At 42.0% G+C, this 17,933-nt stretch overlaps 2 protein-coding genes across 2 annotated transcripts; one reads left to right on the forward strand and one right to left on the reverse strand.

Annotated features, from left to right (window-relative positions):
- The first annotated feature begins 7,618 nt into the window (after positions 1-7,618).
- Positions 7,619-8,575, forward strand: LOC140845862 (olfactory receptor 7G2-like). The gene has a single exon (XM_073221008.1). It carries the CDS (start codon positions 7,640-7,642, stop codon positions 8,573-8,575), a length of 936 nt encoding a protein of 311 aa, XP_073077109.1. The 5' UTR covers positions 7,619-7,639.
- A 7,338-nt stretch (positions 8,576-15,913) lies between these two features.
- Positions 15,914-16,849, reverse strand: LOC140845863 (olfactory receptor 7G2-like). The gene has a single exon (XM_073221009.1). The coding sequence runs from the start codon at positions 16,847-16,849 to the stop codon at positions 15,914-15,916; it is 936 nt and encodes a 311-aa protein (XP_073077110.1).
- Positions 16,850-17,933: the final 1,084 nt, after the last annotated feature.

Raw genomic sequence — 17,933 nt, forward strand, 5'->3', positions numbered from 1 at the left:
GGGGATATATGTTCATGAAGTTGCTCATAGTTACGTCCAAGAGAATTTTGCCTATGTTTTTTTCTAAGAGTTTTATGGTTTCATGACTTACATTCAGGTCTTTGATCCATTTTGAGTTTATTTTTCTGTAGGGGGTTAGACAATAATCTAGTTTCATTCTCTTACAAGCAGCTGTCCAGTCTTGCCAACACCAGCTGTTGAAGAGGCTGTCACTTCCCCATTGTATATCCACGGCTCCTTTATCATATATTAATTGACCATATATGATTGGGTTTATATCTGAGCTCTCTAGACTGTTCCATTGGTCTATGGGTCTGTTCTTGTGCCAGTACCAAATTGTCTTGATCACTGTGGCTTTGTAGTAGAGCTTGAAGTCAGGGAGTGTAATTCCCCCCACTGTATTCTTCCTTCTCAGTATTGCCTCGGCTATTTGGGGTCTTTTGTGGTTCCATATGAATTTTAGAATGATTTGCTCTAGTTCATTGAAGAATGCTATTGGTATTTTTATAGGGATTGCATTGAATCTGTAGATTGCTTTAGGCAGGATGGCCATTTTGACAATATTAATTCTTCCTATCCATGAGCACAGGATGTGTTTCCATTTACTGGTATCTTCTTTAATTTATATCATGAGTGTCTTGTAGTTTTTGGAGTATAAGTCTTTCACTTCCTTGGTTAGGTTTATTCCTAGGTATTTTAATCTTTTTGACGCAGTTGTGAATGGAATGGTTTTCCTGATTTTTCTTTCTGGTAGTTCATCATTAGTGTATAGGAATGTAACAGATTTCTGTGTATTAATTTTGTATCCTGCAACTTGGCTGAATTCAGATATTAGATCTAGTAGTTTTGGAGTAGATTCTTTAGGGTTTTTTTATGTGCAATATCATATCATCTGCAAACAGGGAAAGTTTGACTTCTTCCTTACCAATCTGGATGCCTTGCATTTCTTTGTGTTGTCTGATTGCTGTGGCTAGGACCTCTAGAACTATGTTGAATAAAAGCAGGGAGAGTGGGCATCCTTGTCTTGTTTCCAATCTTAAAGGAAAAGCTTTCACCTTCTCGCTGTTCAGTGTAATGTTGGCTGTGGGTTTGCCACATGTTGCCTTTATTATGTTGAGGTACTTGCCCTTTATACTCATTTTGTTGAGAGTTTTTTTCATGAATGGATGCTGAATTTTGTCAAATGTTTTTTCAGCATCTATGGAGATGATCATGAGTTTTTTGTCTTCTTTTTTGTGTATGTGCTGGATGATGTTGATGGATTTTCTAATATTGTAGCATCCTTGCATCCCTGGGATGAATCCCACTTGATCATGATGGATGATATTTTTTATTTATTTTTGAATTCAGTTTGCTAATATTTTGTTGAGTATTTTTGCATGTATGTTCCTCAGGGATATTGGTCTGTAATTTTTGTTTTTGTGGTGTCTTTGCCTGGTTTTGATATTGGAGTGAGTTGGCCTTGTAGAATAATTTTGGGAGTCTTCCCTCCTCTTTTACCTTTAGGAAAACTTTAAGGAGGATGGGTATTAGGTCTTCACTAAATGTTTGATAAAATTCATCAGTGAAACCACCTGGTCCAGGAGTTTTGTTCTTAGGTCGTTTTTTGATTACCAGTTCAATTTCTTTGCTGGTAATTAGTCTATTCAGATTTCCTGTTTCTTCCTAGGTCAGCCTTGTTGGGTTGTATATTTTTTAGAAAGTTGTCCATTTCTTCTAGGTTATCCAGTTTGTTAGCATATAATTTTTCATAGCATTCTCTAATAATTCTGTGTATTTTATGGTGTCCATAGTGATTTTTCCTTTCTCATTTCTGATTCTGTTTATGTGTGTAGACTCTCTTCTTTTCTTGATAAGTCTGGCTAGGGATTTATCTATTTTGTTTATTTTCTTGAAGAACCAGCTCCTGCTTTCATTGATTCTTTCTAGTGTTTTATTCTTTCAATTTTATTTATTTCTGCTTTAATCTATATTATGTCCCTCCTTCTACTGACTTTGTGGTTCATTTGTTCTTCTTTTTGTAGTTTCATTAATTGTGAGTTTAGACTGTTCATTTGGGATTGTTCTTCTTTCCTGAAGTAGGTCTGTATTGCAATATATTTCCCTCTTAGCATGTCCTTTCCTGCTTCTCACAGATTTGGCAGTGCTGAATTATTGTTGCCATTTGTCTCCTTATATTACTTGATCTCTGTTTTTATTGGTCATTGATCCACTGATTATTTAGGAGCATATTATTAAGCCTCCATGTGTTTGTTAGCTTTTTCATTTTCTTTGAGTAATTTATTCTAGTTTCATACCTTTGTGATCTGAGATGCTGGTTGGTACCATTTCAATCTTTTGAATTTAGTGAGGCTCTTTTTTTGTCTTAGTATATGACAAATTCTTGTCCTATACTTGAAATGTTCCATGTGCATTTGAGAAGAATGTGTATCCTGTTGCTTTTGGATGGAGTGTTCTCCAGATGTCTGTTAGGTCTATCTGTTTGAATACATTGTTCAGTGCCTCTGTCTCTTTATTTATTTTCTGTCTGGTTGATCTGTCCTTTGGAGTGAGTGGTGTGTTGAAGTCCCTCAAAATGAAAGCATTGCATTCTATTTCTCCCTTTAATTCTGTTAGTATTTGTTTCACATATGTAGGTGATCCTGTGTTGGATGCATAGATATTTATAATAGTTATATCCTTTTGTTGGACTGACCCCTTTATCATTATGTAATGTCCTTCTTTGTCTCCTGTGACTTTCTTGGTTTTGAAGTCTATTTTGTCTGATACAAGTACTGCAACTCCTGCTTTTTTCTCTATATTACTTGCATGAAATAACTTTTTCCATCCCTGTACTTTCAGTCTGTGTATATCTTCGGGTTTGAACTGAGTCTCTTGTAGGGAGCATATAGATGGGTCTTGTTTTTTTATCCATTCAGTGACTCTACGTCTTTTGATTGGTGCATTCAGACCAGTTACACTTAGGGTGATTATCAATAGGTGTGTACTTATTGCCATTGCAGGCTTTAGATTTGTGGCTACCAAAGGTTCAAGGATAATTCCCTTACTGTCTAACAGTCTAATTTAATTCACCTCCTATGCTATTACAAACACAACTTAAGGATTCTCTTTTCCCCCCTTGTTCTTCTTCCTCCATTCTTTGCATGTTATGAATCATATTCTGTACTCTTTGTCTATCCCTTGGGTGACATCTATTTAATCTTAGGAATACTTCCATTTATAAGAGTCCCTCCAAAATGCACTATAGAGATGGTTTGTGGGAGGTAAATTCTCTCAGCTTTTGCTTATCTGAAAATTGTTTAATCCTTCCTTCAAATTTAAATGATAACCTTGCCTGGTAGAACATTCTTGGTTCAAGGCCTTTCTGCTTCATTGTATTAAATATATCATGCCACTCCCTTCTGGCCTGTAAGGTTTCTGTTGAGAAATCTGATGATAGCCTGATGGGTTTTCCTTTGTATGTGATCTTTTTTCTCTCTATCTGCTTTTAAAAGTCTGTCTTTATCCTTTATCTTTGCCATTTTAATTATTATATGTCTTGATGTTGTCTTCCTTGGGTCCCTTGTGTTGGGAGATCTGTGCATCTCAATGGCTTGAGAGACTATCTCCTTCCCCAGATTGGGGAAGTTTTCAGTAATTATCTCCTCAATGACACTTTCTATCCTTTTTTCTCTCTTCTTCTTCTTCTTCTGGTACCCCTATTATGCGAATATTGTTCCTCTGGTTTGGTCACACATTTCTCCCAATATTCTTTTATTTTTAGAGATTCTTTTTTCTCTGTGTGCCTCAGCTTCTTTGTATTCCTCTTCTCTAATTTCTATTCCATTTACCATCTCTTCTACTACATCTAATCTGTTTTTAAATCCCTCCATTGTATGTATCATTTCAGATACGGAATTTCTTAATGATTGAATCTCCATCTTAAATTTGTTCCTGAGTTCTTGAATATTTTTATGTGCCTCCACAAGTATGTTTATGATTTTTAGTTTGAACTCTCTTTCAGGATGATTGGCGAGTTCTATTCATTTGGTCCTTTTTGTGAGGTTTGTGAGATTTTGGTCTGAACCATGTTCTTTTGATGTGCAGTGCCTTCTATTGCCCAGAAGCTCCAGTCTCTGGAGCTACTCAACCTTTAGAGTGAGGTTTGAGGTGGTAGGGGAGTGGAGCTGGTGCCTAAGGGGAGGTAAGATCTATTTCCTGTTTCCCATCTGCGGTGCCTGTCTCCGGTGTCGGGGTCAGTGGGCCGAGCACACTGGTGTAGGCCTTTGTGCTCTGCTTCTCTAGCTGTTGTAGGTGGGGCCCCCCTCTGGCTGGCCTGATGCCAGAGCAGTGACCGCCAGTTTGCAAGCCGGTGCTGTCAGGCCAGGAGGAAGGCTCAGCAGGCTGCGTGTCACAGTGGGGGGCCTCAGAGCTGAGTAGGCAGCCAGGGAGATGGGGCACGTGAAGCTCCTCAGAGTTCCCAACCAGCTGGACAGAGCACACCCAGACAACCTTGTCCCCTTGTCCCTTCTCCCACGCAGCAGGCTCCATGCAAACTATGCATGCTCAGCAGCCATCTTGTTGCTAGGGAGCCTGTCAGACCGCCTGCCTTGTCCTTGTCCCAGAGCAGCCAGGTGTGGATCCATCCTCCACAAACAGCCGGACTCTCAGTCTCTCAGGCACTCTGCCTGAACCAGCTTCCCATCCTCCAGAGCACCATACAGGGCAGGTTTCTGCTCGCAAAGCAGATCTGCAGGGCTGGCTGTTCAGCAGTCCCAGGCTTCCACCCCCTCCCGGCTCCATTTCTTTTCCTCCCACCTGTGAGCTGGGGTGGGGAAGGGCTCGAGTCCTGCTGGATCAAGGCTTTCATACATTACCCTGTTTCATGAGGTCTGCTCTGTTCGTGAGGTCTGTGTACAGTCTGGTGCAGCCTTCTTTCCTGTTGCTGTTTTAGGGTTAGTTGTATTAACTATGTTTTCACACTATCTGTGGTTTTGGGAGGAGTTCTCTGTCTCACCTCTCACACCGCCATCTTGAATCTCAGTATCAGAAAAATGTTTTTTATATAAATAATAACATGGAGTATCACTCATATATATTAAATTTTGGATGAAATATCATTAAATGAAGGACAAAACTACACATACTGCCTTTTGGTGACATTACATTTTATCCAAAAAATGGAGGACCACAATGCAACCCAATGTTTCACAATATGAAGAAAAATGTACATTGAATTTGATTGTGTGGAAATATGGAAAAGCAGTTATGAAAGTCTAAAAGGAGAATATTTCTACTGATCATATTCACAAATGATCCAAAATAATAGATCAGATTCTGCTGCGTGAAATATAGAAAACAAGATTAAGGTATAGGATGCATGCATAGCTCTAAAAATAAAACACCCATAATTGTTTGAATTCTACTGCAGTTTACCTATATTTATAAATATTTTCAACAATATAAACAGTCATTTTCTCACATAAAATTTCAACCAGGCTTTCTAATATGGTAATTAGCTAGAGATGCTTTTGTTTGTAACTTTAAAAAGAGGTGTGGAATTTATTAGCACACAAATATGTTTGTGTGCAAGGTGTGTGAAGTGGAGGTGATCCAGAATAGTGCAGAGGATGGATGGTGTACGTTGGATTCCCAGGGCAGGAATCAGGCATCAGGAAATCTACTCCAGCATCGTCTTAATCCGTAAGGATTTGCACAACCTAGCGGATCAGAATGACACTAAAAATATTTGTCTAATGAGGAGCTTTGGATATTGGCCCCCCAGGGACATAGAGACTGTGAGGAGTCAGCCCGTGACAACCTCCCGGAGCAGCGCTGACCTAGTCAGGAGGCGCACACCTGTGCTCCGTGCTGGGCTGCCCTTTCCTGACCAGAGCCTCCTGCCTCACTTGGTGTCTCTGCCCTTCCTGAGGACAGACCTTCTGTCTTCAGTATCCAGGCCACTTTTCAAGCTTTGTTCCACATTGTCACCAGCCAGGGAACACAAATGCTTTTGTGAAGAGGACAGGTGTTTTAAAGCAACTACATCTATGGGAAGCAGTGAGGAGGGGACAGGTATGAAATGATCTGAGCCAGGCATCCCATGGTCTACAGGCTGTTTCCTCAGTGACAAGTTATGATGAACATTTGGACCAATACTCAGCCAGTTCGTGATCTGCCTGTCTCCTACATTCTCTAAAACATGGCAGAACTTATTTTCCTCCACAGCAGAAATCGCACCTTTCTCAAACACACTGATGTACATATTTCTGACATTTGCTTGAATTCTTGTGTTTCATAGGGAAGGTGTTTGAACAGCTTCTCCATTTGTTTCCAGCCTGGTTCTTGATGCACCCCTGCACAGAAGTGTGTCTGCATTATCCCCATAGCTGGGCTAGAGGACGCTGGGGAGAAAGTGGAGACACAGAGACTCAACTGGCTGCCTTCCTTGCACACCTGCTTGTCTTTATAAAATTACCATGTATTTTATGTAACTGCAGCAGAGATAGTACAATAAATAAAAAACAGGAACACCTTTCAACTCATTCCAGGGTCAACCGATGTTGACATTCTGCTGTATCATCTTCAGTAAGTAAAGTAACAAAACAAAATGCTTGCAGAAGGCATGTCTTCTGTCTCCCTGTCAATTCTTGTTCTGCTTCCCAGAGACAACATCATCTTGCTGGTGAAGTAACCCTCCATGCATGGCTTTATGTTGTATATGTCTTCATACACTAACAGTGTAGAAGGCCTCAACCATAATACCCACGAAGTAGGGAATGGAGAAATGAATTGTGATATGTCAGTATAATGTTGACCTTGCTAATTAAAATTAATTTGCCATGCACTATGTATGTCATGCCCACGATATGACTTCTCCTTACCCACATTTCCCAATGGATGAGTGCAGTGGCAATATGGCCTGACACATGTGGAATTTAGCAAGGCTTTCAGGTGATTCTGAGGCATGCCAAAGTTTGGGTCTGTAGTGCCAGAGTCTGTTCTGTAGTGGAGGAAAGGAGCTGACCTGTTTAGTTAGCAGCCTAATCACTGGTATCCCTCTGAGGAACATGTGCGTGGACCACACTGAGTCTCATTTTATGAAATTTGCTTAATAGGTTGTCCCACTAGTTTGAGAAGGTTGTGAAATACATGAGCTTCATCAGTGAGGATACCTGCAAGATATATTGGAAAGCTTAATTCTCCTCTTCCTGTTTCTTGGAGGCAGGAAATATTTTTGAAGGAAACCCATGTGTTATTCTTTCAGTCTCAGCACTTTGGTACAAGGTGTGGCCCAGAGTTGGTGGTCAGTAAAAATAAGGGACAATAAAGGGAGTGGATGGAGGACAAGGTGTACAAGTTTGTGATGAAGGGAGAAATTAGAAGAGGGACAGATGTGAATTCACTAGGGCTCACAATATATACAGTTTTATTGCTTTATTTTAAGCACTGGACCCCAAACTTCAGCATATTCCAAAGCCTCTGGAGGGATTGTTAAGATATAAATTCCTGGTCCTTCCCCAGGATGTATCCACAGTAAGCCTGGAGTGCTACCACCTCTGCTCATTTCCACAAAGTTCCCAACTGATGTTCCTGCTTAGCTGAGGACTGTTAATTTCTTTTCCTTTATTCCCTCTTTTCCATCAGATTCATAAATACCATGGAACCCAAAAATCACACAGGAGTTCCCGATTTCCTTCTTCTGGGACTGACAGAGGATCCAGAACTGCAGCCCTTCATCTACAGCCTGTTCCTGTCCGTGTACCTGGTCAGCGTCCTGGGGAACCTGCTCATCGTACTGGCCATCTGCTCTGACCCCCACCTCCACACCCCCATGTACTTCCTCCTCTCCCACCTGTCCTTTAATGACATCTGTTTAAACACAACCACGATCCCAAAGATGCTGGTGAACATCCAAGCGCAGAGCCAGCACATCCCGTACACAGGCTGTCTCACCCAGGCTGGCTTTGTTGTAGTCTTTGTTAGTTTTGAAAATTGTCTCCTTGCAGCAATGGCCTATGACCGCTATGTGGCCATCTGTCACCCCTTGAGGTACACGGTCATCATGACCCCCCGGCTCTGTGCCCTGCTGATTCTGCTCTCCCTGCTCCTTAGCGTTGGGGATGCCCTGCTCCACGGTCTGATGGTGCTGCATCTGTCCTTCTGCACAAACAGGGAAATCCCCCACTTCTTCTGTGAACTTGCTCAGGTCATCAACTTGGCCTGTTCTGATATCTTCATCAATAATATTCTTTTATATTTTGTGGCTGGCCTCTTTGGGGGTGTTCCTGTCTCCGGGATCATTTTCTCTTATATTCAAATTGTCTCCTCTGTTTTGAGAATACCTTCAGTGGAGGGAAAGCGTAAAGCCTTTTCCACCTGTGGATCCCACTTGTCAGTTGTCTCCTTGTTCTATGGGACAGGTTTTGGGGTGTACATTTTTTCTGCAGTTACTGACTCTTCCAGGAAGGCTGCAGTGGCTTCAGTGATGTACACTGTGGTCCCACAAATGATGAACCCCTTCATCTACAGCCTGAGGAACAGGGACATGAAGGGGGCGCTGAGGAAACTCATCAGTGAGGTACCTGCCCTGTGATTCTGCCATCTCCTCTGGACTTGGGTTTCTAGAACGAGGCAATGTCATAATACTGGGAGAACCACAGTGTTTGCTTCTTCCATCTCCAAATTTTTCTTAAAAGCCTAGATAACATAATAGTAAATGAATATCACCTGGAGAGGGAACCTGAGTCTGCCTTTTATCTATCAATATGATATTTGACACATGTTTTCAATTCTCTAAACTCAGTTTCTTTGCTCAGTTTCCACTGAAGCAGAGTCTGAGGTAAGGGTCCCTATTTTAGGGCTTGATTTTATTTTGTGGATCATTCTGAGAAGTAGGAACGTTGCAGAAGGTCAATGGGCCAAGAAAAGATTGAAGCGAGGCTGTGGTCATATCTAGAGTCTAGCATCCACCTGAACTCTGGGTGGGGCCATGTCAGCTGCACCCCAGAGTCTGGTCTGTAGTGGAAGAAAGGAGCTGACCCATTTAGTTAGCAGCCTGATCACTGGTATCCCTCTGAGGAATATGAGCATGGACTGCACTGAGCCTCATTTTATGAAGTTTGCTGAATAGGTTGTTCCACTAGTTTGAGAAGATTGTGAGATACATGAGCTTCATCGGTGAGAATGCCTTAATTTCTAAGAGCAAGGGTATCTGACTCCAGTATCCCCAAACCACAGAGTTATCTGTCATTGCAAGGATTCAGTAGAAGGGAATGTACAGGACAAGCGGAGCAGGGATACATTCAGACCTCTTGCATCTATTTTGGTTCTAGGACTGGTTCTCCTCAGGGTTATCAGGTTGTGGTTCCACATGGAGATGTTGTATCAAGACATGATACCCGCAGAGGGAAAACTGTCCTCCCTTGAGCCTGATGATGTCTGAATTTTCCATGAAGTTAACCAGAAGATATCTCTGTGATGGGATGAGTAGTGGCAGTTAAAATGCAATGTCCACATCCTATTTTCTCTGACTTGTCAGTAATAGATGTTAAAGGGATGAAAGTTACTTAGGTGGAATTAGGGTCTTTCAGAGAATGATCTTATTCTGCATTATCTGCAGGGACCCAACTTGTCCTCTTTGTCTCTTTGAAATCTTCCTGTCTTAATACCAGAGCAGGTACAAGAACAACGTGGATACTTGTATGTGAGAGACTGTCTTCAGCAGGCTAGGATTCAGCTTAGGATACACTAACCAATCACTGCTTTCTTTTCTCCTTTTGTCAAATGCACGTGAGCATTTCATCTTTTATCCAGTCCACTCCTCTGTTTTGGGAAAAAATAAAGATACATTACAAAGCACCTTAGAATAAAAGTGTTTTAATCTTTGAGTCATTGGGAGAAATGAATGTTTCATCAAAATCACAGCCATGACACCATGATATTTAAACATAATCTCTGGTTCTGAGTGTGGGCCCTGTTTTGAGGTTGTCCCTGACTACCACCTACCTGTGTGGTTTGGGAATTGAAAATCCTGGAGAGCAGGGGAAGCATTTGTGGGTTTATTCAAAAGGAAGTTATCCAGAGGGAGGTGATGGACTCTGATTTACCTTTCTGGATTCGTTATTCTGCACTACTTTCAGGTTATATCATGTAGTGATAGATGCTCAGCTTGAAAGTATGGCTATGTGAATCCGATCCCTTCACTGCCAAATCACATGTCAGATGGCAGGTCTCTATGTGCGCATGTGCCCGTAACCTCACTCACTCTATATTTACCTTTATGTGAATTGAAGTCAAGAGTAAAATGGGGGTTGATGGACATACTGATTTCATAGGTTGGTTGAAGAATAAAATTAATTAATATAAACAATGGCCTAAGAACTATTCCTGCTAATAGAGCTACATTAAGTATTAGAAGTGGTGGTGGTAGAAGCAGTTTATCGTAATTTTTCTATTTATAATTATGCATGCTTCTAATATTATTAATTAGAAAATTATACCAGGAGATATGAAGCCAAATCAAGGAATACTGACATTTAATGGGGAATTGAAAGGACAGGATTTGGAAGTCCATTGATGATGCAGAGGATCACTTGACTCATGATCCTAAACTCCCACGCAGCCCAGCCTGCAGAGCACTGGTGATGCTCCCCGTCCGCCCTGGAGACGCCCTGGGTCTATTCCCACCTGTACTGACTTGGTCATCCGTTCCTCGAGTCGATGTGGGGTCTCCAGACCAGCATGAGCATTTGGGAATTGTTAGAAAGGAACTTTTTCAGCTCATGCCCAAACTCCTAGATCTGCTCCTCTGAACATGGAGCCCAGCAATCGGATTTATCAGGTCCTCTAACTGATGCTGATGCAAGGCACAGTGGAGACCAACTGCGCTAAAATCTGGATTTGCTATGTTTTGGCTTTGGTATTCCAGGTAGTTAGAAGACTTGAGATGTTACTCAAGGCAAAAGCCACCTGTTGTTTTTTTTCTTAATTTCAACAAGTTGGTATGATGTGGGTAAAGTGTGAATATTCTCTAAATAAAAGCGGGATGATTGTAGACTAGCACACAGGACTATACAAATAAAGGAGGGTTAGGGAGTGAGGCTGAGAGAGGCAGATGCCAAAGAGCGCATTTCACAGTATTTATTTCAGATTAAAATGTGAGGGTTTTCTAAATTAAGGGAATATTTACATCAATTATTGAGTCTATCACCTATATATTTTTTGCATTTGCTGCATCAACAACATGGACTGACAAAACCAAACAGGTTAGCTTAATCCCTTTTTCTGGCTTGTTCAGGGGATTCCGAACTTCACCCATTCTTGTCTGGGGTCTTTCTGACCATGTAATTTGGTCACTGTACTTGGGAAACTGACTTGTGTTTCACCTCCACTCCAGCCCCCAGGATGCTGGGGCACATCCACACACCAAGCAAGCCCAGCAGTTCGCAGACTGCCTCACGCAGCTCTGCTTTTTACCAGATTTTGTGGTCTTGGAAAACTTTCTTCTTGAGCCAGTGGTTTATGTATGACTGGTATGTGGCCTTTTGTTATCTACCACGTACGTCATCATCATCACCATTAGTCCCCCCAGCCCTCCCTGTAGCCTGCTGATTCTACCCTCCCTGTTCATTAGCGTTGTGGATGCCCTGCCTCAAGCTTTTGATAGTGTTTTCTTTCCACCCTGTTCAGAGAACACCCTGTAGATGCTATAACCTCCTGGAAATGATCTAATCAATGGTGGTGGGGGGAATCAGTGACACAGGAGAGAAGGGGAGAATGAGCAGAACTATGTCCTAGAGTAGAGAGAGTCCGTGAGTTCTAAGCACAAGAGGATGTATAGCTCATGATCAAGGGGACATACAACTGAACACATTTCTATGAAGAACTAATAGAAAGCAATTCATCTCTTAAAAAAACACCTTCTCATGACACCTCATCCTACCCTCGCTAGTGCCTCCTTTCTCCTTTCCTGTTAGAACAAAACTCATCAGAACAGACCGCTGGATTCACACTCCCCAGTATCCTCCCATTTCTTCTGAGGCCATTCCAACCTAGATGCAGTCTTGAACATTCCACAGAACCCACACTGAAGAGCTGCTGAGGTTCTCTACCTCGTTAAGTCCTGATTGTAATTATGCGTTCTTCTTCGAATTGTCTTGTCTACAGGACTGACTCAGTTTATTGCTTATTTATAAACAGTCCTCACTTGGGTGACAGTGTTGCACCCTGTGTGGTTTCCCTCCTATTTCACTGACTAGTATTTCCTGTCTTCCCACCACGCATTTTCATCACCTTCCCAAACCCCAAGCACTGGAGGATGTCCACGCTCCCTCCCAGATCTCTGCTCTGCTCTCACTACCTTTACCTACTTGCAAAGCGTCCAGATTCATGGCTTTAAAGACCATTCCAATACTAAGGACTCCCAATTGTTGTTGTTGTTGTTGTTATCATTAATCTACAATTACATAAAGAACATTATGTTTACTAGACTCCCCAGTTCACCAAATCCCGCCCACACACCCCATTACAGTCAATGTCCATCAGCGTAGTAAGATGCTGTAGAATCACTACTTGTCTTCGCTGTGTTGCACAGCCCTCCCCGTGCCCCCCCGACATACTAATTATACATGCTAACCGTAATACTCCCTTTCTTTCCCCCCACCCTTATCCCTCCCTTCCCACCCATCCTCCCTAGTTCCTTTCCCTTTGGTAACTGTTAAGGACTCCCCATTTTATGGCTCCAGAAAGGTGCAAAGTTAGGAGATTCCATGACTTAATCTGAATGAACAGCAATTATTAATGCTTATTTCCCATGGTCATATGATAAAATCTACAGCAATTAAAAGGAATAAATGAGAAGTAAATGGATTGACACAAAGTTCCAAAAAGCAAGTAATTTCCTAACAATACCTCTAAATCATCGTTCACTTAAAATAAGTTTTGAATTGACACAAATATGAAAGCTTTAGTCACTGAAAAGAAAATATTTCAAGCATACGAAAAGTACAGAGAAAAAAAGTTCTGCGTATTAACCTCTAAGGACCATGAAATTAAATATCTTGCCATATCTGTGGCTGGTGTTTCTAAAGAAATAAAATAACACATACTTATTTTTCCACATCCTAAAACCATATCCCCATTGGAACCACTTCCTGAAATTGGATGTATTATTCTTGTTTTTCATAAGTTCAATCAGCATCCATAAAACATATACTTTTTTGCATTTGAAGTTTACATATTTTACATGGCATTTTTTGCATTTCAGTTTTTAAAAACAATACATTTAATGTCCTGGCACATTTTTCTGTTTCATTCATGTTAATGACCTTCCCATATTTCAGCATCCTGATGCATCACAATTTATTCTCCTCCAACTGAGAGGTATTTTCATTATTGCCCTGACACACACATTCAAGCCCACACATAATATGTAAACAATTGTAAATAACACAAGGAGAACAATTAAATTCGACACTGTGGTTGCCTCTGGGAACTGAGAGGAACATACCATGTATACTATATTTATTCATGTTGTTTTATGATATTAAGAAAAGAATTATTATGGCAAAATGTCAAGTCTTAGTAATTCAGGAAGTAGGATCCATGATTATTTGCTTCTTATTCTACGCTGTTTTGCCTTTTCAAATATTTTATAGACTCCTAAAGAGAAACAGGTGGAGTAGGGTGTAGTTTCATATCTGCTTCATTCTATAACTCCTCCCTCTCAGAATACTCATAACCAGGAAACCATGTCAAAACCAGAGATCTCTTCTACCAAGGGGTGCCCTGAACCAGGAGTGGGAGGGCAAGGAGAGGGTGGCCACACACCTCTGCCCCTTGCTAAAGAAATGAAAGAAAATGTTAGATAATTCTAGAATAATCTTAAAAAATGAGCAAGAGTAGATTGCTCTTGAGGATTGAAAAAGTCCAAAGGATTAAGGATCACAGTAGGTGGTTATTCAAATGAGAGATACTTGAGAATTATTGCAAAGGGAAAAGCAAAGAGGTCTAGGAGAAGATGGTGGGCCACTATGTAGGCCCCTTGCATGTTACCTATTCTGCTTATCATCTGCATGTGTTCACCTAACAATTCCCTCCGGAGGGACCAGTGAACAATAACCTATCCCTGTTGCAAAATGTGAAGTAGGGGATGTCAGATTACTGGGTACCCACAGTAAGGGATGGTATTTAGTTCTTTCCTGTATGTGAATTATAAAAATGGAAAGCTCTATATGCAGAGAGCCCAGAAAGACAGTGAAGCCCTTGGGTTTTTGAGCAGAAATAACTGTCAATGGGACCGGGCTCAGGTGTGCTGTATATGATCTGGGCATGTCTGTTGACTAGGTGGTCACAGGAAGACTATTGGCAGTGTCTGTGTCCCTTGGGATTTCAATATACAAAGCCCCTCAATATTCAAATATTTTTACTCTCATGTGATCACAGGGGAGCACAAATCCTTGAGGAGCAAAGCCCAGAGATGAAGAACTTGGCTTTTTCTGATTCTCTTACCCTGAGAGGGCAAATGAATGCCATCTTCTTCGTCCGTATGGCTTGGCTCATGTGCTTTTCAAGTCACCTGGCCACCCAAACACATATTCCTTATGGATCTTATGAAGTCCCCACATCTACAGATGCAGTGGCCTTCCAGGTTATTTAGAAGAATCTTCCCAGGTGATTGACAAATGCACACGGAAGAATATGGGTCCTCAACTGTCAACATGCTCATAAGAAGAAAAGGGTGGAGACAATGGCATTATTAATCATCTTTCTTGGAAAATGATAAATTGTTTTATACTTCCAATAATATGACAGCATATTCATAGAGAATCATACCTCTTTAACTCCTTTAAAAAATAACTGAAGACTTCTTCAGCTGGAGTTCATTTATATAAAAATCAACTCAAATGAGTGAGGTGACCTAACCATACCAATACTACACATGGTGAAAGTGAGTATAGTGTTGATACTGGCTTTGTTCATGGAGTTGAAGAATGAACTTTGCAAATGCTCAAGGTAGGCAAGCAGGAGAAAAAGGCTTTTTATTCAGAGAAAGCAAAAATACAGAACTCCCAGCACACACCAAGTGGGGACAAGAGGGCCTGTGTCTGGTCTTTGTCTAGGGCTCTATATCCCAGACTTAGCAGAGTTGTCTAATTTCTAGAGTTCCCACTGGATTACCGTCCATTGTTTTGACCAATCTCATTGAAAGTTGTTTATATTTCCAAATTTGGCAAGCTCCTACCAAGCTCACATGACTGTAACTGCCAACAAAATGAAAAAAAAAAAGGATGTTCTCACCACAAGTATTAAGTTTTTGCACATTCCTGAGGCTCTCAGTAAGCATCCTGTTTCTGTCCTTTCCCAAGGCCCTTATCCTGCTCTAACTGGAAAGGAGCTGCCCCATCTTTTCCCTGTCTCAGTGAGTTCTGATATCATTCTTGGAAACAGTTTAATAGCAAAAAACTCAACAATGACCTGGTTGGGGTAAGAAAGTCCAGCTCCCTTTCCTCTCAGTAGGTCTAAATCTGGGGCAAAATCCACACAGTCCTAACCACTGGGTAAGGCAGAAGCTTGTGCCCACCTAGGACCATGGCCTTGCTTATATACCCTTCTGCTCCAACCACCATCTCCCAATTTATTTTGAGAATGTTCTCCCCAAACCACTGTAACAGGATCCCAGGGCCCAGGATCTCTGTATGGAACATGGCCCAGAAAACTGAGTTTAGACAGCTGAAATTATTTGTCAATGATTCCAGAGTTAGAGACAAAGACCAAAATCAGATTTCAAGCCTGAGTAGAAAGGCCCCTCGCTATCATGTTTTCTAGTCATTTTATAGAACCTTAGTCATTGAAAAGTTAGGCACTCTGAAACACCAGAAGGCCTTCCTCTTGGACTCATTCTAGACCTGATGCAAATAGGATGACAAAATCATTAAGGGAGAGGTATCATTCTGATGAGTTTCCTAAAGGCCAACTTCATGTCCCTGTTCCTCAGGCTGTAGATGAAGGGGTTCATCATTTGTGGGACCACAGCATACATCACTGAAGCCACTGCAGCCTTCCTGGAAGAGTCAGCAACTGCAGAACTGATGTACACCCCTAATCCTGTCCCATAGAACAAGGAGACAACTGAGAGGTGAGACCCACAGGTGGAAAAGGCTTTATACCTTCCCCCTGCTGATGGCACTCGCAAAACAGAGGAGACAATTTTAGCATAAGAGAAAGTGATCCCAGAGAGAGGAAGACCCCCAAATAGGCTAAACACAACAAATATCAGGAAGTTATTGATGAAGGTGTCAGAGCAGGCCAGCTTGATGACCTGAGGAAGTTCACAGAAGAAGTGGGGGATTTTCCTGTTTGTGCAGAAGGAGAGAGGCAGCACCATCAGACTTTGGAGCAGGGCATTCCCCATGCCAATGAGCAGAGAGAGCAGAATGAGCAGAACACACAGTCGGGGGGTCATGATGACCATATACATCAGGGGGTGACATATGGCCACATAGCGGTCATAGGCCATTGCTGCAAGGAGACAGCTTTCAAAACTAATAAAAAGGAGGTCAAAGCAGATCTGGGTGAGGCAGCCAGCGTAACTGATGTGCTGATTCTGTGCCTGGATGTTCACCAGCATCTTGGGGACGGTGATTGTGCTTAAAGAGATGTCAGCCAGGGATAAGTTAGATAGGAAGAAGTACATGGGGGTGTGGAGGTGGGGGTCACAGCTGATGGCCAGGATGATGAGCAGGTTCCCCAGGATGGTGACCAGGTACACGGACAGGAACAGCCCAAAGAGGAGGGGCTGCAGTTCCGGATCCTCAGTCAATCCCAGGAGGAGGAATTCTGAAATATCTGTGTGATTTCTGGGGTCCATGTAGTTAATGAACCTATGGAAAATATTGGGTGACAAGAAAATAAAACATATGGTCCATGGACCAGCCACAGCACCTGGATACTTGTTAGAAATGCCAATCCTTGGGTCCTTCTCCATCTTACTGATGATACGTCCCAGGGCTGGTGCCCAGCAACATGTTTTTACAATCCCTGCAGATAACGCTGACCTGTACATTAACGACTGAGGACTGTTACCCTAGAAACACGCTCATGCATCCCATGAACCCCAGGTAATACAAAAATCTTTTCCTCTTCTTTTATCTCCCTCTATCCTACTTCCCTCCCTCCTTCTCTACTGTCTTGTCACTTAATCAGCCCAAATTTAATTGAGAATGACTTTCTGACACACTGGCAAGTTCTGGGAGCAGAATAAAGACCACATGAGTTTATTCCCTCAGAATATTCCACACCTCCAGACAATCAGAAACATGCGAATGAAATTGCAAAATTTGTCTTGTCTTCAGGATCATCTTCTCGACATGACACCAAAGCTCTTCTGTGGGTGGATGTATTTAGTTCCAGGTGAAATGTTCCCCTTAGACAAGGGCACTCCAAGCAGCTAGTGGAGATGCATGTCTCCTAAATGCTGACCTCATGTCGAGCACTGTCTAGTGGACATTATGTTACCTGCTAGCATCATTACGGTAGGATGCTTGATATGTTTCCTGGAAACTGCATCATGGAAAAGGAAGGTCGGCCTCTGCGAAGGGTGGAGAGATCCGGTGAAATCCCTGGTTTTTGGGCAAGAAGGACCATGGCAGGGGATGTGTCTCAGCTGTTGCTTCCTGGCTCTGCAGCACTGTTGAGTGAGGTGGTCACAGAGACACTATTTGCAGTCTCTGCATCCCTGGGGGCTCAATATTCAAAGCTCCTCATTAGACAAACTTTATTATTATTTGGGTCCCAGGACAGTGCAAACCCTTAAAGACCAAGACTGCAGAAGGAAGGCAATTGGGATGGCTGTGTCCCTAGGCTGTGAGGCCAGGTGTTTACCATCTATTTTTCTCTTACCATTGCACACACCTTGCACATGTGGGAATATCAGTCTTCTCTAATTGGACCCA

Source organism: Manis javanica, chromosome 13 (genome assembly GCF_040802235.1).
Source record: "Manis javanica isolate MJ-LG chromosome 13, MJ_LKY, whole genome shotgun sequence".
NCBI classification, from domain to species: domain Eukaryota; kingdom Metazoa; phylum Chordata; class Mammalia; order Pholidota; family Manidae; genus Manis; species Manis javanica.

Coding starts and splice junctions, on each gene's coding strand:
- LOC140845862 (XM_073221008.1), top strand. CDS start 7,640: ATGGAACCCAAAAATCACACAGGAGTTCCCGATTTCCTTCTTCTGGGA.
- LOC140845863 (XM_073221009.1), bottom strand. CDS start 16,849: ATGGACCCCAGAAATCACACAGATATTTCAGAATTCCTCCTCCTGGGA.